We start from the raw sequence: 25,268 nt of genomic DNA on the forward strand, positions 1-25,268 counted from the left end.
TTGAACTAAAAAGCTTCTGCACAAAATGAAAAGGCAACCGACAGAATGGGAGAAAATATTTACAAGGCATATATCCGATAGAGTTGTATGTGTAAAATAGAGAGACAGCTCTTATAACTCAAGAGATTTCTTATAAGCAAAGGAATTGAATAAACATTTTCAAAAAAAACCCATACAAGTGGCTGAGAGGTATATGAAAATGTTCTCAACATTACCTATCATCAGAAAAATGTAAATGAAAACCATAATGATCACTTCATACCTGTAGAGTGGCTATTATCAAAAAACAAAAGATGAAAAGTGTTGATATGGAGGAGAGGGAACATTGTACACTGTTGGTAGGAATATAAATTGATGTGGCCACTATGAAAAACAATGTAAAGTCGGTTAGGCGTCTGACTCTTGGTTTCAGCTCAGGTCATGATCTTATGGTTTGTGAGATCAAGCCCCAGGTCAGCGCAGGCCTGCTTGGGATTTTCTCCCTCGTTCCTTCTCTCTGTACCTCCCTCCTCTCAAAATAAATCGATAAACTTTTTTTTTAATTAAAAATATGATCCATTAATCTCACTTCTGGAAATATACCCAAAGGAAATGAAGCAACCTAAATATCCACTGACAAATGAATGAAGAAAATGTAGTATATTCATACAGTATAATATTATTCAGCCTTAAATAAAGAAAATCCTATAGTAAATAATATTGTGTTAAGGGAAGATGTTAAGTGTCCTTATCACAAGAAATAAAAGAGGATGAAGAAAAACTTTTGGAGGGAATGGATAGATTTATAGCATAGGTTGTAGTGATTTTATGGGTATATGGTGTGGTGTTTTTATGGACATGGACTTATCTCCAACTCATTGAGTTGTATACACTAAATATGTACAACTTTTTGTACATCAGTTAGACCTCAATAAAATGGTTTTTACAAAGAAAAACAATAAAATTAATGAAACAAAAATTTGTTTCCTTGAGAATATCAACAAAATTAAATGTTTATAGCTAGACTTAAAAAAAGAGAGAAGACCCAAATTACTAAAATTAGAAAGGAAAGTAAGGGGGAAACTGGGTGGCTCAGCTGGTGAAGTGTCCAACTCTTGATTTCAGCTCAAGTCACGATCTCACATTCATGACATCAAGCCCCGTGTTGGGCTCTGTGCTGACAGTGTGCAAACTGCTTGGGATTCTCTCTCCCTCTCTCTCTGCCCCTCCCCTGCTCTCTCTCTCTCTCTTTCTCAAAGTAAACAAATAGACATTTAAAAAAAAGGAAATAAAAATAGGAATATTACTAATAACCTGATAGGAATAAAACTAATTAAAATAGAGTGCCATGAACAACTGTACTCTAGCAAATTATATAACCTAGATAAAATAGACAAAGTTCTAGAAACACATAAACCAAAAAAAAAAAAAAAGCTGACTAAAAAACAAACAGAAAATTTGAATATATTTATAACAAGTAAAGAGATTTAATCAATAATCAAAACTTGTCAACAAATAAAAGGGCCAAGACCAGATGGCTTCATTGGTGAATTCTATCAAACGTTTAAAGAAGAATTAACACCATCTGTAGACTAACATCTCTTATGAATATAGATGCAAAAGTCCTTTGTAAAACACTAGCAGATTGAATCTAATAGCATATTAAAAGTGTTATACGTTATGACCAAGTGGTGTTTATTCCAGGAATGTAAGTGTGGTTCAAAATAAGAAAGTAAATCAGTGTAATAGAGCACATTGTATGGGAGGTATTACATTAACAGATTATACTTATGATTATGTCTTGGATGTCTGCTTTCACCCTTTCTATTCAGCATTTTACTAGAATTTCCAGCGAGAACAATTAATTACTCAATAAAAAGGAAATAAAGACATCTAATTCAGAAACAAAAGAGTGAAACTACCTCTATTTTCAGATAACATGATTTTATATGTAGAAAATCTTAATGAATACACCAAAATAAAACCCACCTATTTCAGCTAATAAAAAAATTTGTAATGTTGCAGGATACAAAATCAGCACACAAAAATCAGACATACAGATGGCAAACAGACATGTAAAGATGCTTAACATCACTGATCATCAGGGAACTACAAATCAAGGCTACAATGGGATATCACCTCACACCTGTCAGAATGGCCAAAATAAAAAACACAAGAAACAAGAAGTGTTGGTGAGGATATAGAGAAAAGGAAACCTTTGTGCGCTGTTGGTGGGAATGCAGACTGGTGCAGCCACTGTGGAAAACACTATGGAGGTTCTTTGAAAAATTAAAAATAGAACTACCCTACGACCCAGCAATTGCACTATTGGGTCTTTACCCAAAAGAATACAAAAACACTAATTTCAAAAGGTATATGCACTCCTATGTTTATTGCAGCATTATTTACAATAGCCAAATTCTGGAAAAAGCCCAAAAGCCCATTGAATGATGAACGGATAAAGAAGAGGTGTTATATACATACAATGGAATGTTACTCAGCCATAAAAAAAAGAATGAAATCTTGCCATTCGCAACAACATGGATGAATCTAGTGGGTATAATAATAAGTGAAATAAGTTAGTCAGAGAAAGACAAATAACCATATGATTTTACTCACATGTGGAATTTAAGACACAAATAAGCAAAGGAGAAAAAAGAGAGAGAGAAGCCAAGATGCATACATACATATACATATGTATACACCACATCTTCTTTATCCCATCAACTAACTGGAATTTAAATAAAAAAATTTTAAAAATCTGTTGAATTTCTCTATATTAATGGTGAAAAAATCCAAAAACAAACTTAAGAAACAATCCCATTTACATAGCATCAAAGGAATGATTTCTGCAGTCTCCTATAAAAAGAGATCTATTATCACTTAATCCTAAATTTAATAATTTTCTATAACTTTTCTCTGTCTCTTGAGAAAGTGAAAAAAAAAAAAGCCATAAACAGGGTTTCTGTTTCTTCTTATTAGTTTATTGAGGAACTTCACCAAACATCTATAATTGAAACAGTCTAGGTCTTTGAAACTTAATGATTACCATAAAGAAATATACCAGAAACTATTTATTTATTTATTTATTTATTTATTTATTTTACCAGAGACAACTTTAAAATATGTGGTAGAATAAAGGGAAAAGAGAGGGTTTGAGATGAGAACACAGAGAAACAGTAGCTTACTTTCTGTTATTGACACAAATTCCCAAAATGAGGCAGTGATCAACAGTGGGAGAAGGAGGATATAAAACTGTCATGCCAAAATGCAGGGATTATCTCCTTGTTTTTCATTGAGAAGCTTCTTTTTTTTTACTGATATTTTTTAAAAATTTATTTTTGAGGGAGAGAGAGACAGGGTGTGAGCAGGGAGGGGCAGAGAGAGACACACACAGAATCTGAAGCAGGCTCCAGTCTCTCAACTGTCAGCACAGAGCCCGACATGGGACTCGAACACTTGAACCGTGTGATCACGACCTAAGCCAAAGTGGAATGCTTAACTGACTGAGCCATCCAGGTGCCCCATCACTGGGAAGCTTCTGTATGATTCCAATATAGCAGAAGAATGTTGCTGACCTCCATTTGCATAAAAACTCCTTTTGCATAAAAACTTTCAGAATGACAAGGAAAGTATTTCCTAAAAACCTGTAACTGTGCTTAAATTCAGTAGGTGAAAACTCAATAGACCAGATGCGTATACAATTCTTGGAGAGAGATAACATACAGAATAATATGAAATAAGTATATCAACCCTCCAAATGCATATTTAATACCATATATAATACTATTGAGACATATGAGTTGTAGCTCCAAGAATACTTCAAATTTAGCACAGGAAGAAATCCAAGGGCAATGGGCAGGGTAATAACATTCATGTCCTAAAGTCAGATTCACAAATAGAAATTCTAGGAAGCCCAAAAGACTTTAACAGGAAAATTATTGCAGGGCCAAAAAGCGCAAAGTGTCTGAAGAAAATAAATATTATGAGAGAGAGACAATAAACACAGCAAATGAAACATCTTATACCTAAGGAAACATTTTTAGAAAATGTACAAGGTATATAAAATAACTAAAAGTGAGATATTCAAAGAGACATTAAAGGATATTTCATTAATTTAAAAAACCCCATAGGAGCACCTGGGTGGCTCAGTGGGTGTAGTGAAACAGTTCTGCCTCTTGATTTTCATGGTGGTTACACAACTATATGCTTTTGTAAACACTTGCAGAAGTACAGCCTAAAAGGGAGAGAATTTTACTGTATTATATCTTAGTACAAGACATTTAAAAATTTTTTTTTAATGTTTACCTATTTTTGAGAGAGAGAGAGCATGAGCCGGGGAGAGGCAGAGAGAGAGGGAAACACAGAATCCGAAGTAGGCTGTAGGCTCTGAGCTGTCAGCATAGAGCCCAAGGCGGGGCTCAAATTCACAAACTGTAAGATCGTGACCTGAGCCAAAGTTGGATGCTTAACCGACTGAGCCACTCAGGTGCCCCCAAGATATTTTTTAAATGTTAAAACAATAAAGTTTTCAGTAGAAAACAACATTTTCATGATATTGGAGTAAGTTGTTACTTAAATAGGACACACACATCACTAACTTGAAAGGAAATAAACATAGGTTTCAACAATATTAATATGAAAAACTTCTGTTAATTAAATGATGCTATTAAGAGGATGGAAAGGCATCCCTCAGAGTGAGAGAAGATATTTACAATTCACACATCTATCAAGGACTCATATCCAGAACACATAAAGGACTCCTAAGTTCAATAAGAAAAAGACATACAACTTATTAAAGAAAAATGGGCAAAAGACTTGCACAAGTACTTCACAAAACACAATATTCAAATAGCCAATGAGCATTGCTCAATTTCACTAATCATGGAGGAAATGCAAATTAAATCTATATGGAATACAGCTACATAGCAGAATAGGTCAAATGAAAAACACCTGGGGCGCCTGGGTAGCTCAGTCAGTTAAGCGTGTGACTTCAGCTGGGATCATGATCTCATGGTTCGTGAGTTCGAGCCCCGCATCAAGCTCTGCACTGACAGGAGTCCGCTTAGGATTCTTTCCCTCTCTCTCTCTCTCTCTCTCTCTCTCTCTCTCTCTCTCCCTCCTCTGCTCATGCTCTCTGTCTCAAAATAAATTAAAAAATTATCACAAAAAAAAAAAAAACTAAAATGAAAACCAACTGACAATGCAAAGTGTTGGTGAATATGCAGAGGAAATCTCTCCTGCTGTGGAGGTGTAACTAATATATCAAAATACATGCATGGAATAGTTATAAAGGCACCATTTGTAAAAGCCCCAACTTTAAAATCACCAGCATTAAAATGAATAAATTAAAAACATAAATAAATAAAAATAAATAAAATAAAATGAATACATAAAATATGGTATATTCACACAGTGGAACTATAGCAAAGAGAAGAAAAGAACCACAACTACACTCAACAATATTATAAATGGATCTCACAAACAATATATAAAACAAACAAAAAATTCCAGGCACAAAAGATTACATAATTTATGATTCATTGATATACATTTCCAGAGCAAACAAATTATATTGTTAGATGTTCAGATATTGTTTACACAATGGAGAATGGTAACTAAATGAGCGTACAAATGGGGCTTTGGGGATGTTGGTATGTTCTTTTCTCGATCTAAATGACAATCACTTGAGTGCGTCCCTTCTGTGAAATGCATAGGACTGAACAATGTGACTTGCGTGCTTTTTTGTGTATGTTTGCCCTTCAAAAATTTTACTTCAAAGTGTACTGAAAATCTACTCCAGAAACTACAAACATAATTTTAAGAGACCTAAAAAGTTAGGAGAGAAGACTGGGAATACTTCAGTCTGAATGTATCCCACCCCTCCTCCAATTTTAAAGTCAACACATCCCCTTCTCCTAAGTTGGGCAGCAGCCAGAACCACCAATCCATCAGGTGTGGCTTCAGGCTCCCTAGAAAATCCCCATAGAGAAAGTTGAGGCAAGCCTGTCCCTTCTCCGTGTGAGAGTTTTCTCAGAGAGTCCCAGGGCAAGGATTAAGCATGGCGTTTTCAAGCATGGCTTGACTTTCCAGTAACTGTAAGAATTTGCTCTGAAAATCTCTTTCCAGTTCATAGGAGGGATAGCGAATTACAGAAAGCACAGAGGTCACAATAAACTTATTGGAGGAAAAGCGCTCCTCACACCATCAGATCTGTAATTCTTTTTAATTTCTGTTTTGTTATTGAAGCATCTGCTTCATATCACTAATCACCAAGGAAATGCAAATCAGATAAGTAATTAAAGGCAAGAACTACCTCATTCGTTTTTCTATGCTCAGGACTGTGTTTGGTGCTCAGAGTCCGCTCAAAGTGATGAGCAGCCGAATACAGCGCAAGTAAGAAATTTACACGCTCCCTCAGTAAAAGGCAATCCCTGCATCTCGACTGGTTAATCAGAAGCAGATTTTGAAACTGGTAACGGGAAAGTTGACCTCAACTGACACTAGTCAATTCAGTTAATCTATCAGATAGGTACATCTCAGGGAGAAGCGCTGAAGACTTACCTTTCAGCACTCATATTCAGACACCTGTGGGAGTTCTATGACAGTTGGAACTATACTGTTGATCAGAGTGGGTTGACTGACACAGGTTGGCACGCAGATTATAAAAAGAAGGAAACGACACAGAGTGTGTGCTGAGAGCAAAAGGGATAGTGGTATAGAGAACTTAATAACCTGTGGGAAGAGGTTGGGAAATGAAATGGGGTTGGGAAGAGAGATGGGCAAGGAAAAATCAGAAGGGGTTAGCAAATGAAAGAACAGGAAATATTAGTAAGTGGGCATATATTTTTTTTTTTTGAACCCTCTCCTAAACTCTCTTCGGAGTTGTTCTCTCACCTGAGACAATTGAGTTCCCTCACAGAGACCACCTAATAAGAGAATAGCAGAGATGGCACAAACGGGCAAACTGGGCTAAAAGGGGCAAAACTACAGTCATTCTTCCTCCCTACTTTGCTTTTGTCTTCCTAGATTCCAAGATGGCTGAGACTACTAAACTTTGGGGTATGGCGCCTGTCATACTGAAGATGAGCAAAGACCCCACAAACTTCTACATAGGGCGGTCACTCTGGTTCAGCATTACTTTTCTTTACGTTTCAGTTGTGTATGTGGTGCAAATCACCTGGCTTCGTCTGTTCCAAGACTTCCAGTGCCACGGAAACATCTCCAAAGTCTGTCTAGCAGAATGCTACGAGAATCACTTCACTAGGCCTGTGTTAGGAGTTTGGTATACGGTTGGCTTTGCCTTTTCCACCATCTTTTTTGTGATGGAGTTTTTGGTCTGTCAGAGTGTGCGTAAACTGACCAAGATATTTAGGAAGGAATCTTTAGGAAAGAAGCCTGGCGACACTCACGGCAACACGGAGTACGTGAAGGCAAATGAAGATGAAATTTTTGACTTATCCCAGGAAAAGCCCCTGTTGGCAATGTATCTTGTCTACTTTCTGATACAGTTGTCTATACAGGTGATCTTCTTGGCCATTCTTATTCACTATCACCTACCACTGATTAAAACCCCCATTTGGTGCAGTACCCCCATGTGTCATGGGCCCTATGAATGTGTGCTATTGGGGACACAGGAAAAGATGATGTCCATTATAATTCTGGCTACATACTCCGTGGTCATCATGATGTTTTGTATTATGTTCTTCCTGTACACCATTAACACATACCTAGCCATGGGACTTAAGTTTCTCTGAGGAACACAGAGGCTCTATGACATCCTCAGAGTAGCCCTGATGATTATCACTGATTACAAAACGTGGAATGATTGCAAAGGAGGCCTGTAGCAGTCTCATTCTGGAAGAATACATACTTCATCCTTCTTTCACAGTCCCCAGGACCTGCTGGTCTTAGGAAAATAAAACTTGGATACGACAAGCCTGCTTTCTTCTCTTTGGGGTAATCAATTTTTCCTAAAGAAAAAATTAGAATCATTTTCAGAGGATTATAAAGGGAGGACTGAGAGAGCATTCCACCCTACCAGTTTTGATATGCGATCACAGTGAAATTTTAAGGGCTATTCTTTTCCATTTTGTTGGTTAGTAACTTCAGATTGAGATTAAGGGGATTTACATAATGAGAATTTTAGAGGGAGGGACACAGTGGAAAACTACAGATAACCAAACGTCATAGCTTCTTTAGTATATTTAGAATCGTATCTACTACGTACAGCGTTCTTCAATCAGTATCTTCTGGGATTTCCTACTTGAGTAAGACTTCAGTGCAGATGTTTCAAGGAAGGTTAATACCAAATATGTTGCAAAAATAGAAAACATAAATGAATAAGAAAAAAAGGAAACAGTATGTCCTCAGAGCTTCAAAGTAGATGATTTAGCTTCAGATGTGTATTAAGGAAAGGGAGAGAAAGGAAACAGAAGCAGCACATGTATTTCTGTACTTGAACGGCATCTATTTCCCTTTGGCACTTTATTTCGTCATTACCAACTACTAGCTTAGTTTCAGCAAGCTGCACCAATTTATGTAGAGGTGATTACATTTGAGAAGCGAATTCTTCATAGAACAATTGAAGATCCTCCGTTGGTAGATTTAAGTTATAAATGCAGGCACTGCTGCTGTTAGTGGGGGTATGGATACATTTGGGGGCTGCGGAAATAGCCTACGGATCTTTAGTGAGCAAGGAAAGTTGTTCCTTATGAACCCAGGTGCTCACCACAAAATAAACAGCAACTTAGAAGACGAGATTAGATGCTATTGTGTGGATAGATGTATTTATAGAGTCAGGCATGGGCATGCAGTACTAGAATGGAAGCCTGAGAATCCCTGTTAATGGATCTCAGTTTGAACTCCATCCAGAGTCAAGTGAACTTGCAGGATGAATGTCTGGTGATTGGTGTGCCCCTCCCCTCAAGCTCCTCTTGTTATGCTACCTGTAGATTACGCTTTAGGTGATCCCAGACGTCTATAATTTCTGACACAGGAAGACAAGGCACAAGCCAAATGATCTCCATGGCCCATTTCAAATATATCTATATCATCTTCTCAACAGAAATTAAATACCTATCATGCCATTCATTTGGCATGTGTAGGTAATATCTGTCCAATTTTCTCCATCATCACTCTCACTCTTTACTATTACATGATTATATCCCACTTGGATCTCAATAATAGCTGTCTTATGTTGACCACCTCCCAATACCGTTGCCATTTCCATGCTTTGATTCCTCATTGTCCTAAGAAAAATCTTAAACTCTTTTTTTTTTGATGTTTATTTATTTTTCGAGAGAGAGTGAGAGAGAGAGAGAAGGAGCACGAGAGAGGGAAGGACAGAGAGACAGGGGGACAGAGAATCCAAAGCCGGCTCTGCGCTGACAGCAGAGAGCCAAATGTGAGACTTGAACTCAAGAACCTGAGATCGTGACCTGAGCCAACACCAAAGTCGGACACTTAACTGACTGAGCCACCCAGGCGGTCCAAAAGTTTAAATTCATAATTTTTTTTTTTTTCCAAAACTCTACTTTGTTAGCTTCCTATTTAGCAATCCAGTCTTGTTTTTGACCATGACCTCCCAACACATCCACACTTCACACTCCATCCAGGTGTTAGAGTGCCTTATGATGCAATGCTCTTTTTGACTTCTCAGACTTCACTCAAGCTCTGCTTTCCAACTGTGACCATTTTCACAACAACCCTGATTCCCATTCTCTGAATCTACCTAACTTCTGCTAGTTCAGCGTAGATGTCACCCCCTGCAGGAGGACTTCCTGGCTCTTCCAAGTCTGAGTGAAGAGAACTCATTCTGTGATTCTGTGTTCTTACCTAATCCTGACACTTGTAGCCATGAGTGGCTTTTTGCCTTTATCACCAAGATACAACCTTTTCGTGACAGACAATATGTCTGATTTGCTTCCTAACTTACACATAAGGTTAAAACACATTGTATACATTAAATAACTATTTGCAGATAAAATTCTTAAATGAAACAGGGGCACCTGGGGGGCTCAGTCGGTTAAGCATCAGACTCTTGATTTTGGCTCAGGTCACGATCTCACAGTTCATGAGTTCGAGCCCTATATCAAGCTCTGTGCTGATGGTGTGGAGTTTGGGGTTCTCTCTCTCCCTCTGTCTCTCTCTGCCCCTCCCCCACTTAATTGCTTTGTCTCTCTCTCCCTCTCTCTCAAAATAAATAAAATCAACGTTAAAAAATTATTAAATGAAATATTACTGTGGCCCATAAAGTACTGTTAGAAATACCAGTATATCATATAAAGAAATCTTAGAAGGGCTTATATATCCAACTGTCCAAATCTTTTTCCCATTTTTATTGGATTGATTGTGTGATTATTACTGAGCTTTGAGAATTCTGTATATATTCTGGATACAAGTTCTTTGTCAAATTACATAATTTGCAAATATTTTCTCTCAATCTGTGGTTGGTCTTGGCATTCTTTCAATGGTGTGTTTCACAGAGCAAAAACTTTCAGTTTTGATAAAGTGAAGTTCATGAAATTTTTCTGTTAGGATTTATTGTATCTAAGAATCCTTTGCCTAACTCAAAGTTGCAATGGTTTCTATGATTTTTTCCAAAAAGTTTTCTAGTTCCACAATTTACAGGTAGATCAATAATTGGATTTGAGTTACGCTCTACAAAAGGCATGGGAAGAGCTTCCTTTTTAAACACTGATTCCATTTTTTTACACTATTTGTTGAAGAGGGTATCTTTTCTTTATTGAAGGGTTATTGTGTCTCTGTGAAGAATAGCTGACCATATTTGTGAGGCGTATTTCTGCACTCTCTACTCTGTTCCATAGTCTCTGTTGGGCTTTTCACCATTCCTATACATTCTTCATTACCATAGACTTAAAATTAGCCTTAAAATCGGGTTCTGTGCATCATCCAAATTTGTTCTTATTTATTTATTTTTTTTAACGTTTATTTATTTTTGAGACAGAAAGAGACAGAGCATGAATGGGGGAGGGTCAGAGAGAGAGGAAGACACAGAATCTGAAACAGGCTCCAGGCTCTGAGCAGTCAGCACAGAGCCTGACGCGGGGCTTGAACTCACAGACCGTGAGATCATGACCTGAGCCGAAGTCGGACGCTTAACCGACTGAGCCACCCAGGTGCCCCTGTTCTTATTTTTCAACAATTTTTTGGCTAGTCTAATTACTCTGCCTTCCCATATGAATTTTCGAATGCACTTGTTGCTGTCTTAGATTTTGAGCCTATTTCGAATCTACTGAATAATTTGTGCCAAATTGACATCTTGACCATATTCACTCTTCCAATTTATGAACACAATTTCTCTCTCCACTTATTTAGGTCTTCTTTTTTTAAATCTCTTTTTGATTCATGTTTTGTAGTTTTTAACATGAAGATCTTGAACATATTTTGTTATATTTTTACCTACATACTTTATTTTTCCTGGTGCTGTTATAAATGGTACTTTAAAATTATTTTATTTCTAACTCTTTATTGTATATGTATGTATGCAGGATTTTGTATGTCAACATTATATTCTGTGACTTTACTAAATGCATGTATAAGTTCTAGAAACTTTTTTTTTAATTCCTTATTGTTTTCTGTGCAGGCAATAAAGTTGTCTGCAAATAGAGAAAATTTTAGGTTTTCCTTTCTAATATATATGCTTCATATTTCTTACTCTTGCTTTATTGCACTGGGTAGGTATTCCACTCTAATGTTGGGTAGGAGTGGTGACATCAGACATCATTGTTTTCTTTCCAATTTAAAAAGTAGTTAGGGGCAGGCACCTGGGTGGCTCAGTCGGTTAAGCATCTGATTTCGGCTCAAGTCACGATCTCATGGCTCATGAGTTCAAGTCCTGCGTTGGGCTTTGTGCTGACAGCTCAGAGCCTGAGCCTGCTGGGAATTTTGTGTCTCTGTATCTGCCCCTCCATGGTGCTCTCTCTCTTTCTCAAAAATAAATAAACATTAAACAATTTTAAAAATAGTTATTAATTCTTTCACCTTTAAGTATAGGGTTGCTGTAGATGTATTTGTAGATGACCTTTCCTTAGATTAAGAAAGTCCCTTTCTATTCTTATTTTCTGAAGATTTTTATTATTTATGTATGTTAAAATTTGTCAAATGCATTCTTTGCATTTCTGATTGCATTTAGGGCTCACCCAAATAATCAGGATAGTCTCCACATCTCAAAATCTTTAACTTAATCCCATCTGAAGGGGCGCCCAGGTGGTTCAGTCAGTTAAGCCTCCGACTCTTGGTGTTAGCTCAGGTCATGATCTCAATGTTCGTGAGTTTGAGCCCCATGTTGGGCTCTGCAGTGACAGTGTAGAGCCTGCTTGGGATTCTCTCTCTCTCTGCCCCTCCCCTTCTCACACTTTTTTTCTCAAAAATAAATAGATAGACTTAAAAAAAAAAATCCCATCTGCAAAGACCTTTTTTGCCATGTGAGGTAACCTTCAGAGGGCCCAGAGAACAGGATGTGTATATGTTTTGGGAGCAATCATTCAGCCTACTACAGACAGTGAAAAGGAACACTGAGAATAATTACATAGCAGCAACAGGTGCAAACAGGGACTGTTGTAGGCAAACTGGAGTATACCGTCCCATATTTGGAGGCAAGTTGGGGAGCCTCAGGTTTCTGAAATGTTCTTCCATAAGCAACCATGAAACAGGAAGCATGGATAACGGTCACTGTCCATTAAAGAGAGCAAGTTGCAGAGGAAATAATTATCCTTGAGATAGAGGCAGGAAGCTGCTGGTCCACACAACACCTGTGTGTGTATCCTGCGGGATGCAGCCCAGCACAGGATATAGGGATGTGGTGACTGTGCAAAAATCAGCCTTCACAACCACACGCAACAGTCCTAGATAGACACTGATTTTATAAGAAGATGGGGCAGAGAACGTATTTGTGAAGAAGTTTGGAATTCCAAAAAAGAAGCTACATTTGAGTCACTGAAAAATACTGTCTCCTCCTTCCCCTAACAGTGCCTTTCATGGAACAGACATTTTTATTTTCGATAAAGCCCAACATTAATTTTTTTTTCTTTCGTGGGTTGTGTTTTTGGAGTTGTACCCAAATCTCAATGCCAAACTCAAGATCACTTAGATTTTTTACTATGTTTTCTTTTGGACGTTTTAGAGACGTAGATTTAGATGTAGGCATAAGATGTATTTTGAGTTAATTTGGGGAGAAGGCGTAAAATCTGTAGAGCTATGCTATTGTTTGGTTTGTTTTTTTTTTACATATGAAAAAAACAAATACTTGTTGAAATGCCTATCATTTCTTCATTGCACTGAGTTCGCTGATTCTTCAAAGACCAATTGACTATATTTGGATAGGCCCATTTCTGTCTTCTCAATCCTGTGTGAGCAATTTGCTGAGTTTATACAGCTAAAATGTGAGAAACTAAATTTGGACCCAGGTCCCCTTACGCTGGATGCGTAGCTTTCGGCCACTGCACTGTACTGTCTCTCTTTCTACTGCTGTTTGGCAGAAAATATTAAACATTTTGGGGGGAAATTCAACAAAAGGATAAAACTCCCTGGGCAGTAAACTTCTACCTTCACTTTTTTCAACTTGTCTTCACCAATCTTCTTCCTGACCAACTGTGGACGACAAAGTCAAGGGAAAGCCTTTGGCTTACCTAGCTTGTCTTCCATGACTTATAATGATTCCTGCTTCTCATAACCAACAAAATTTGCTTTTGTATTTGACCCAAAGTGTGTTCCAAATTCCAAGTGAAAGGGTAGAGCAGGCACGACTGACCATGCACCAAGTGTAAGTTCCTAACTATTCAGGTTTCCTATACCTGATCCTTACATGTGATCCTGTCTGGCTTCTAACTCTCCCCACTTGTGTTCATCATCTTATTTCCACCACCGCTTCACGCCTTGACCTTTGGGTAGAGCTCCATTTTCTCAGCAATATCCTGCTTTCTCTGGATTTGTGGCTCCCCTACTTCTGGTTCCGTCTCACCTACACCGTCACTGGCTTCCTGGGGTAAATCCTCCTTTGGCTTGGTTTGATCCATGGACTCACCACTACAAACAATGTTTTCATCAGAATCTTACTTCAGAAAGGTAGTGCCCAGCATGGCTCTGATATCCAGAGTGCCACGCTCCAACCACATAACTATTTTCTTTTTTTTTTTTTTTAATGTCTATTTATTTTTGAGAGAGAGAGACAGACAGAGAGTGAGCCAGGGAAGGGGCAGGGAGAGAGGGAGACACAGAACTAGAAGCAGGCTTTAGGCTCCGTGGTGTCAGCACAGAGCCCGACACAGGGCTCGAACTCAGGAACCATGAGATCATCACCTTTAGCCGGTCAGAAACTTAACCTACTGAGCCACTCAGGTGCCCCCACATTACTATTTTCAATCTAACAAGCCCCACGAACTTTATTTATTTGTGGTCTCTAATCAGGTATAATGTTACCTTTAGATGTCATTGGCCATATCATTTTCAAATCTTCACAGAGATTAGATATAGCAAGTCTGAAGATGTTTAAGGGAGGAAAAACTCCGAGGAGTGATACCAATGAAAAGAAAGCCATCAAGGGGCGCCTGGGTGGCTTGGTCGGTTAAGTGTCCAACTTCGGCTCAGGTCATGATCTCACTGCCCGTGAGTTTGAGCCCGCGTTGGGCTCTGTGTTGACCGCTCAGAGCCTGGAGCCTGTTTCAGATTCTGTGTCTCCCTCTCTCTCTGCCCCTCCCCTGTTCATGCTCTGTCTCTCTCTGTCTCAAAAATAAATAAATGTTGAAAAAAAAATTAAAAAAAAAAAAAGAAAGCCATCAATAGTGATATATCAAAAGATACAACTGTTTCAATCTGAAATCAAATAGTGAAGGAGCAAACAGGTCAACATCCCATTTCACTATAGGTCCAATGGTGTACAGTCAAGGTCATTTATAATGATGACTCTTGAGTGGTTAAAACATAATCAGTTATCTTCAGTATATTCCGATTAAGAAAGAATGAGGGACACCTGGGTGGCTCTGTCAGTGTCCGACTTCACCTCAGGTCTTGATCTTGCTGTTCATGAGTTTGAGCCCCGCATCAGGCTCTGTGCTGACAGCTCAGAGCCTAAAGTCTGCTTCTGTCTCTAAAGCCTGATTCTGTCTCCTCTCTCTCTACCCCTCCCCCTGCTCATGCTCTGTCTCTCTCTCACAAAAATAAACATTAAAAAAAAGAAGAATGAAAATAAATCACATCTTTAGAAAGATGTTCGCCAAAAGTGTGAAAGCGGTAAAACAAAACAAATTTTTAAAAACACCTTATAACGGTAATTAAATCGCTTGAAGTATTCATCTTGAGAAAAACGATAGTCGATGAAAATAGATAAAGAAATGAGAAAGAGAAAAGCAGCCCGTGACACCTGGGAGCTGGCCTGATACTCAACAGCTCAGCCTTGGCTTTCTCCTGTCGAACATAAGAAATTTCACAAAACGCTGACACTCGATAAGGCCGCTCTACGTGACCATGACGGATCGAGATGAAAACAAGACCATTCCACAATCAGGAACACGCAACAAAAGTATAAACACTGTTCAAACCACAAAAATGACCATGCGTCCTCTATTCTGGCCAATAGGAATGACTGTTTCTTCTTTACTAAATAAAGTCTTAGCCTGTTCCTAGTTTGCCTTTCTTCCAGAAAAGATTTGTGAAAATACCCAGTCATACAATTATCTTCATTTCCTGACAGCATCCAATCCAAGCCCTGCCTCCTTAAACTCCCCCGCAAGTCACCCAACACAAGCTCAAATCTTATAACAAATCATTTCTAATATATCTGTAGGAAGCACCACAAGATTCCCCATGGAGTGCATTTCTGCTCACTGCCAAGAAAAATAAACGCACTTTCTTTAACTTCAAGTATGTTTGTGGTAGTCTATGGATGGAGGACATTGACAGAGGGTAGCACGGTATGCTGTTTAAGAGACTGCTGTCCTTTGAATCCCGGTTTACACCAGCTGTTTAAATTAAGTAAATTAATTTTTAATCTTTCAGCCCCAGTACCCTTATTGGTAAAAAAAGAAAGAAAGAAAGAAAGAAAGAAAGAAAGAAAGAAAGAAAGAAAGACAGGGCAAGAGGGGAGTAAAAAGTATATCTTTTACAAAATTGGGTTGAAAATTAAATATACAAGTATCTGTTGCCTTGTTTTAGCTGTTAGAATACATGGGGTGCCTGAGTGGTTCAGTCAGTTAAGCATCCGACTCTTAATTTCGGCTCAGGTCACGGTCTCGTGGTTCACAGGACTGTGCTGACAAGCGCAGAGCCTGCTTGGGATTCTCTCTCTCCCCCCCTCTCTCTGCCGTTTCCTCTCTCTCTCTTTCTCTCTCTCTCTCTCTCTCAAAAATAAACACACATTTAAAAAAATCATTCCTCTAAAAAAAAAAATTTATCCCACATAACAAGTTCAGTCTGAGATCATCTAAGGGTTCACTCAACGACTTGCTCAGTGACTTGTTGACTCCCAGACGCCACAGACTCAAGTGACTAAAACTTGATGGTGGTAGATGGCAATGCACATAGAAGTGGTCTGGGCAAGGGCTAACTCCTAGTTTGCGGAGATGTATCCTAAACTTCCCCTCCTGCTTCTTGCACCCATTAGGATGGGTCTTCTTAATGAAGACAAGTTTGGAGAAATTGGAACACTCGTACGCTTTTGGTGGGAATGTAAATTGATATAGCCCTTATGGAAAAAAATATGGAGATTTCTAAGAACACTAAAAACAAAACTACCATGTGCTCCTGCAACCCACTTCGGGGTGTGTATCCCAAAGAATTGAAATCGGGATCTTAAAGATATCTGCACCCCCATACTCGTAGCAGCATTATTCACAATAGTCAATATATGGAAAGAACCCAGGTGTTCATCAATGGATGAATGGCTAAAGAAAGTGTGATATATACACACAATGGAATTCAGCCTTAAAAAAGAAGTAAATCCTGGGGCGCGGGGGTGGCTCAGTCGGTTGAACATCGACTTTGGCTAGGGTCATGATCTCGCGGTTTGTGAGTTTGAGCCCTGCATCGGGCTCTGTGCTGACAGCTCAGAGCCTGGAGCCTGCTTCAGATTCTGTGTCTCCTTCTCTCTCTTCCCCAACCCCACTTGTGCTCTGTCTCTCTCTAACAAAAATAAATAAATCTAAAAAAAAAAAAAAAGAAGAAGAAGTAAATCCTTCCCTTCCCCTATGTTCATCTGTTTTGCCTCTTAAATTCCACATATAAGGGAAATCATATCCTATTTGTCTTTCTCTGACTGACTTATTTAGCTTATTATAATACACTCTAGTTCCATCCACATTGTTGCAAATGGCAAGATTTTATTCTTTTGATTGCTGAATAATATTCCATTGTACATATATACCACATCTTCTTTATCCATTCATCAGTGGATAGACATTTGGGCTCTTTCTATAATTTAGCTATTGTTGATAGCACTGCTATAAAGGTTGGGGTGCATGTTCCCCTTCAAATCAGCATTTTTTTAACGTTGGGATAAATACCTAGTAGAGAAATTGCTGGTTCATAGGGTAGTTCTATTTTCAATTTTTTGAGGAACCTCCACACTGCTTCCCAGAATGGCTGCACCAGTTTGCATTCCCACCAACAGTGGAAAAGTGTTCCCCTTTCTCCGCATCCTCGCCAACATCTGTTGTTAATTTTTGGCCATTCTGACAGGTTTGAGGTGGTGTCTCATTGTGGCTTTGATTTGTATTTCCCTGATGATGAGTGATGTTTAGCATCTTTTCATGTGTCTGTTTGCCATCTTACTGTCTTCTTTGGAAAAGTGTCTATTCATGTCTTCTTCCCATTTCTTCACTGAATTTTTTGGTTTTTGGGTGTTGAGTTTGGTAAGTTCTTTATAGATTTTGGAGATTAAGCCTTTAGCAGATATGTCATTTGCAAATATCTTCTCCCATTCTGTCAGTTGCCTTTTAGTTTCGCTGACTCTTTCCTTCACTGCACAGAAGCTTTTAATCTTGATGAGGTCCCAATAGTTCATGTTTGCTTTTGTTTCTCTTGCCTCCGGAGACGTGTCTATAAAAAGTTGCCGTGGCTGAGGTCAAAGAGGTTGTTGCCTATTTTCTCCTATAGGATTTTGGTGGTTTCATCCATTTTGAATTTATTTTTGTGTATGATGTAAAAAATGGTCCAGGTTCATTCTTCTGCATGTCGCCGTTCAGTTTTCAGAACACCATGTGCTGCAAAGACCGTCTTTTTTTCCATTAGATATTTTTTCTGCTTTGTCAAAGATTAGTTGGCTGTAAGTTTGTGAGTCCATTTCTGCATTCTCTAGTCTGTTCCATTGACCTATGTGTCTGTTCTTTTGCCAGGACCATACTGTCTTGATGACTACAGCTTTGTAATACAGCTTACAGTCTGGAATTGTGATGCCTCCAGGTTTGCTTTTCTTTTACAACATGACTTGGGCTATTCAAGGACTTTTTTGGTCCCATACAAATGTTAGAATTATTCATTCTAGCTCTGTGTAGAATGTTGGTGATATTTTGATAGGGATTGCATTAAATGCATAGATTGCTTTGGGTAGTATCTTAACGATATTTATTTTTCTAATCCATGAGCATGGAATGTTTTTCCTTTTTTGTGTGTCTTCGATCTCTTTCATAAGCGTTCTATAGTTTTCAATGTACGGATATTTTACCTCTTTGGTTAGATTTATTCCTAGTTATCTTATGGTTTGTTGTGCAATTGCAAATGGAATTGATTCCTTGATTTCACTTTCTGCCCCTTCGTTATTGGTGTATAGACATGCGACCAATTTCTATACGTTCATTTTCTATCCTGCAACTGTGTTGAACTCATATAACAGTTCTATCAGTTTTTTGGTGGAGTCTTTTGGGTTTTCCACATAGAGTATCATGTCGTCTACGAAGAGTGAAAGTTTGATTTGTTCCTTGCTGATTTGTATGCGTTTTATTTTGTTTCGTTGTCTGATTCCTGAGGCTAGGACTTCCAGTACTATGTTGAACAACCGTGGTGAGAGTGAACATCCCTGTAGTGTTTCTTACCTTAGGGGGAATGTTTCCCCATTGAGGATGATATTAGCTGTGGGTCTTTCATATATGGCCTTTATGATGTTGAGCTATGTTCATTCTATCCCTACTCCTTTGAGGATTTTTACCAAGAAAGGATGCTCTATTTTGACAAATGCTTTTTCTGCATGTATTGAGAGGATGATGTGGTGCTTATCCTTCCTTTTATTAATGTAGTGCATCACATTGATTGATTTGCAAATATTGAACCACCCCTGCAGCTCAGGAATAAATCCCACTTGACCGTGGTTAATAATTCTTGTTGGATTTGGCTTGCTAGTATCTTGTGGAAAATTTTTGCATCCATGTTCAACAGGGAAATTGGTCTGTAATTCTCCTTTTTAGTGGAGTCTTTGCCTGGTTTTGGAATCAAGGTAATGCTGGTCTCATAAGGTGAATTTGGAAGTTTTCCTTCCATTTTTTTTTTCTTTGAAAATAAAACAAGAGAAAAACATAGAGGGAGGCAAGCCATAAGAGACTCTTAAATGCAGAGAACAAACTGAGGTTGCTGGATGAGAGGTGGGGGGGCGGGGGGTGGGCTAAATGTGTGATGGGCATGAAGGAGGTCAGTTGTTGGGATGAGCACTAGGTATTATATGTAAGTGATGATCATTAAGACTACTCCTGAAACCAAACCAAAACAAAACAAACCTTTTTGGATGAAGGCAGTATGCCTAAACACATAAGCAATAAGATACTTAATATTTTTATGAAATTGTGATCAATTTTACCATTGTGTTTACACTTAAAAGATCTTTATATACAGGGGCGCCTGGGTGGCTCAGTCGGTTGGGCGTCCGGCTTCGGCTCAGGTCATGATCTCACGGTTTGTGGGTTCAAATCCCGCGTCAGGCTCTGTGCTGACAGCTCAGAGCCTGGAGCCTGTTTCGGATTCTGTGTCTCCCTCTCTCTCTGCTCCTTCCCCACTCGTGCTCTGTCTCTCTCTCCCTCAAAAATAAATAAACATTAAAAAACATTTTTAAAAAAATATTTATATACATTCTTCAAGTTTTTAAACCTAGGGTGCTAACTTGACAATTAAGTTTGGTTAGTATAAATTGTCAGTTAAAGCTCTAGGATGTGTTTGGTAAAAAATGGTGTTTTAAAGTATTAGGATAATTAATGAAATTCTATAACTTTCTACATCTGCAGTTCATGCTATACTATAGAGAAACAGCCTTTATGATATATATATATATGTGTGTATATATATATATATGTGTGTATATACACATATATATACACACTATATATACACACTATATATACACACACTATATATATACATTTTATATATACATTATATTATATATATACAGTGTGTACATATATAGTATATAAATATAGTATACTCTTACAAAATGTCAAATGGAAGGAATGTGCAAAGTTCTCTTCTTACTGCACTAAACTTTAATATAATTTTATATTTTAATATGTCAGTTTAAATACAGTTATTACAGATTTTTTAAAAAAGGTCAATCCTGCCACTTGTGACCACATTGATAAGCCTAGAAGACATTATACTATGTGACTTAAGCCAATTGCAGAAGGACAAATACTGCATGATTCAACTTATCCGAGGTATCTAAAACAGTCAAACTCATCAAAGCAAAGAATACAATAGTGGTTGCCAGGGGCTACGGAGTAAAAGAAATGGGGAATTGTTGTTCGATGGGTGTCAAGTTTTAGTTACACTACATAAATTCTGGACATCTGCTGTACAAGAAATACAGTATAGCTAACTATACAGTCCTGTACACGCCAAAATTTGTCAAGAGGGCAGACCTATGTTAAATGTGCTTCACACACACACACACACACAGGAACTTGGGAGGTGTGGGGCATGTCTATTGATTGTGGTAATGGCATCATGCATGTTTGCATATGCCCAAACTCATCAAATTGTACACATTAAATATATGCAATTCTTTGTATATCAATTTATACCTCAATAAAGATGTTAAAACTTTTTAAATAAAAATTAAAAATAATAACCTATGGTGGAAAGAACATCTGGCCACCTATTAGTCTAGATTCCAGTTCTATCTAGAACACAAGCGAATTATGTTTTCAGGTAAATTACTTGTTCTTTCTGTTTATTTACTTGTAAAATGATGGGATTGAAGCAGATTAGCAAAAAATATGTATTATTTGTTTAAAATTCTAATTTTTTGAGTAGTTGGCATTCAGATTTGTAAGAGTTGCCTTTTAGGCAAGAAACTATGGGCAAAACTGTATGCATTCTCATTACTTACCAGATAATTTCTTTTAAAGTATCTGGACCTGCATTATTTAAGCAGTAAAAAATATACATTAGAAATATCTGGGCTGAGTTAACACTTAAAATCAAATCCTTGGATCTTGAATCATTATAAATTAGATAAGATCAGAATCTAAGTTCATATTCATTGGACTAACCATTTGGAAGGGTGTAGTGTCCTCTCAACAAGTGGAAAATCAGGCTAATCTTCAAGTGATCAATGACATAGACAAGCATCATAAATCTGTGACATCCCAGCTCTTACGTTCCTGATAAAAATTGCCTTTAGAAAACTTTCTGCCTCAATCAACATGTCAGAGGAAATTACACCCAACATTTAATCATTTCTTTGGGTCTTAAAGACATCTCTAAGGTGCAATGGCAGAAAATACAAAAGGAAGTCCTTGTTAATTTCTCACAAGGCCACATGAAGTTATGAAGGCAGAATTAGGCAGGGAGGACAGATCTGATTCAGCTACAGCAGATATATCTTAACTGCAGTGATCAATCAGAAGCACTAGGGGGTCTCTAGCAAAGAATGGGCATGATATGGTTGAGGGTATGGGGCAAAGCATCAGGTAAGAAGGAGCAGAAAAACGACAGGAGGCAGGCGTTGCTGTAACAAAGTTTAGCAACTTCGTAATTGTGCTGAGCACATCTCCCATTGCCATGTGGAGATCTGATGCCAAAGATAGCATCTTCTAAAGGGTTCTTGGGGCGCCTGGGTGGCTCAGTCGGTTGAGCATCCTTCAGCTCAGGTCACGATCTCACGGTCCGTGAGTTGGAGCCCCGCGTCAGGCTCTGGGCTGATGGCTCAGAGCCTGGAGCCTGCTTCCGATTCTGTGTCTCCCTCTCTCTCTGCCCCTCCCCCGTTCATGCTCTGTCTCTCTCTGTCTCAAAAATAAATAAACAACGGGGCGCCTGGGTGGCGCAATCGGTTAAGCGTCCGACTTCAGCCAGGTCACGATCTCGCGGTCCGTGAGTTCGAGCCCCGCGTCAGGCTCTGGGCTGATGGCTCGGAGCCTGGAGCCTGTTTCCGATTCTGTGTCTCCCTCTCTCTCTGCCCCTCCCCCATTCATGCTCTGTCTCTCTCTGTCCCAAAAATAAATAAAAAACGTTGAAAAAAAAAAAATAAATAAACATTAAAAAAAATTTTTAAAAATAAATAAAGAAAGGGTTCTTGTTTTCATTGTTCTGATGAGAAGCTGGAGTCCATTCATTAGCACTGCTCTCTGTTCTCTTTCACTCTCAACCAGAAATTACGGTCCTTGGTCCTTGAGAAATTAATGGCCTCTGGTCCCACACCTACCTCCAATTAGTACCGAGGCAATAGGTGAAAAATATGTTTGGAATCGTGCAAACCTCCGGGGGCAGGTTCATGTCCTCATTAAGCCTGAGACTTCAGAAGAGTTCTGAGCTGTGAAACTGTACCCTCTGTTGAATTATCAACAAAACCAAGGCCCCTGGCATTTCGGGTTATTGCCTGGCCCAAGAGGCTGAATAAATTAGGAAAGTTAAAAAGAAGAAAAAGTAACGCTGATAAGTTACCGTAAACAAGAAAGCTTCGCAGGCTCACTAATGTAACAAACTGAGCTCAATTAAGAGCAGTAAAAATAAAAATCAAACTACAGATTTCCCAGAACATTTTATTCTAAAAGTCTTCAAGATAGGCTTTTTAAAAAGATACCTTTAGACTTTTTTTTTTTTATAAATTGCAAAAACAGAACAGAGTCCCTGTATACCCTTTACCCAACTTCTGTTTATGTTAATATCTTACAGAACCATCAGATATTTATCAAAAGAAATGATGGTACATCCTAACATTGGTCTAATACTATTAACTAAATTCAAAGCTTGTTTGAATTTCACCCGTTTTTCCATTGTTTCTCTGCCCAAGGATCTAATCCAGGATTGCACATTGGATTTCGTTTTGTCCTCTCTCCTTACTTTCTTCCAACCTGGAACGATTCCTCAGTTCTTCTTTGTCTTTATGACTCTGACATTTTTTGAAGGGGGCCCATCAGTTAAGGGTGGGCTTCTCCGGTGATTTCTCACTATGAGATCGAGGCTACGCACGGTTAGGAGGGATGCTGCAGAGGTAATGTACTTCTCAGTGCACCTTATCAAGGGGCACTTAACGCTGATGTCTATCACTGGTGGTATTAATGTTCCTCGCTCGGCTAGGGTCATGGCAAGCTTTTCATCATGATTTTCATAAGTGAAGAAAGAGACCTTTAATGAGAAAACCAAGTGAGATTACATAGCCTAAATGCAGGGTCTGGCTCCAAAGTTCATGGACTTTCCAAAATTCACCATGTTCTTCCTCTTTAGTGGGAACGATATTGAAAATTCCCTTTAGGGCTTATAAGCCAAGGAATACAGGCAGCTTCCAGAAGCTGAAAAAGGCACAGAGTGAATTCTCTCTTAGAGCCTCCAGAAGGAATGCAGTTCCCCCCTGCATCTTGTATGTTCCTAGTCATTCCTAGTACCTCATTCTCGTGCCTAGCAAAGACCCTGGTTAGAGCCTATAATTATCTGTGAACGAATAAAGAAATTATATACCCCCCCCCAAAAAAAGAAAATTCCCTTTATTTTTTTAACTTTTCCTCTAAGATCCCTAGATGAATAAAACTGACTAAAACTGTCGCCCATTATGTGTTACTATGTGCTTTCCGAGCTCTAGAAAAAGTGAAAATATGATTCAAATAAAAACGTTTGAAAATTAAAGTTTGTGGTCTCTCAATGAAAGGGGGTATTAAACATTAGAGTTTTGTACTTTCTTCTGAGCCAGTTTTATGTTTTCTGATGATCCAAGGCCAACATAATTTTGTATATTGGCCAGCAAAAACAAACAAGCAAAAACAATGCTGTGAATGTGGATATTAATATTTTCATCTCGGAGATTTGGACATAGGCTGAGAAACAAAATTAAACAGTTTTGAAGGAAATTTTCTTCAGAAAATCAGTACTAATAATTTTATAACAATGATTATGGTCAGGCCCCAAACTGGAAAAATAAGAATAGATTTCCTTACTTTACCTCACTCTCATGTCTTCCCACATCAGTTATTTACCTGAAATAATCATTGTACCTACTCTTAGAATGTATCACATAGGGGTGCCTGGGTGGCTCAGTCAGTTAAGTGCCCAACTTCAGCTCGGATAGTGATCTCACGGTTCGTGAGTTGGAGCCCTGCATCAGGCTCTGTGCTGACAGCTCAGAGCCTGGAGCCTGCTTCGGATTCTGTGTCTTCCTCTCTCTTCCCCTCCCCCTGCTTGCTCTCTCTCTCTCTCTCTCTCTCTCTCAAAAATAAATCAACATTAAAAAAAAGAAATGTATCACATAGAATTGGGGCACCTGGGTGACTCAGGTCATGAACTCATGGTTCATGAGTTCGAGTCCTGCTTGAGGCTCCGTGCTGTCAGCTTGGTATTCTCTCTCTCTCCCTGTATCTTTTCCCCTCCTCTGCTCATGCACTCTCTTCCTCAAAAATAAATAAATAAAATTAAAAAAAGAGAAATGTATCGCATAGAATAGACCTGAGAGTCAATTGGAAAGAATTCTACTCGGTGGAATTAAACCGTAATGCAACAAATTAACAGAACACATTACACAGTAAAAATAAAATTGTTTTCAAGTAATTTGTATCTGTTTTCCCTTTTTCCATAGCCAGAATATATTTCCTGCATATGAATTCATATGTGAAGCCACCATGCATACACCAGCTCACACTGAGTTTCAAATTGCTCCCGGGTTTTTCTCTCATTTGGACTCACTGAGTTACATGCTTCGTTATGGGGAAAAAAGACGGGCTTATCTCTCTTCAGCGTGTCCTGATGGAGAGAACTTGAAACTACAAAGGATATGGAAGAGAGTGTAGCCAGTTCATTCGTTAAGCCACAAATATTTTGCAAGTTAATATGTGATCATGAGCACCGAGGCCAGACTACCTGGGTTC

The 25,268-nt window shown here is 38.4% G+C and overlaps 1 protein-coding gene across 1 annotated transcript; it reads left to right on the forward strand.

Moving 5' to 3' along the window:
- The first annotated feature begins 6,579 nt into the window (after nucleotides 1-6,579).
- Nucleotides 6,580-7,917, forward strand: LOC125918806 (uncharacterized). The gene is made up of 2 exons (XM_049625032.1): nucleotides 6,580-6,695; nucleotides 7,009-7,917. Exon 2 carries the CDS (start codon nucleotides 7,017-7,019, stop codon nucleotides 7,734-7,736), a length of 720 nt encoding a protein of 239 aa, XP_049480989.1. The 5' UTR covers nucleotides 6,580-6,695; nucleotides 7,009-7,016; the 3' UTR covers nucleotides 7,737-7,917.
- The last annotated feature ends 17,351 nt before the right edge of the window (nucleotides 7,918-25,268 follow it).

Source organism: Panthera uncia, chromosome B4 (genome assembly GCF_023721935.1).
Source record: "Panthera uncia isolate 11264 chromosome B4, Puncia_PCG_1.0, whole genome shotgun sequence".
NCBI classification, from domain to species: Eukaryota; Metazoa; Chordata; class Mammalia; order Carnivora; family Felidae; genus Panthera; species Panthera uncia.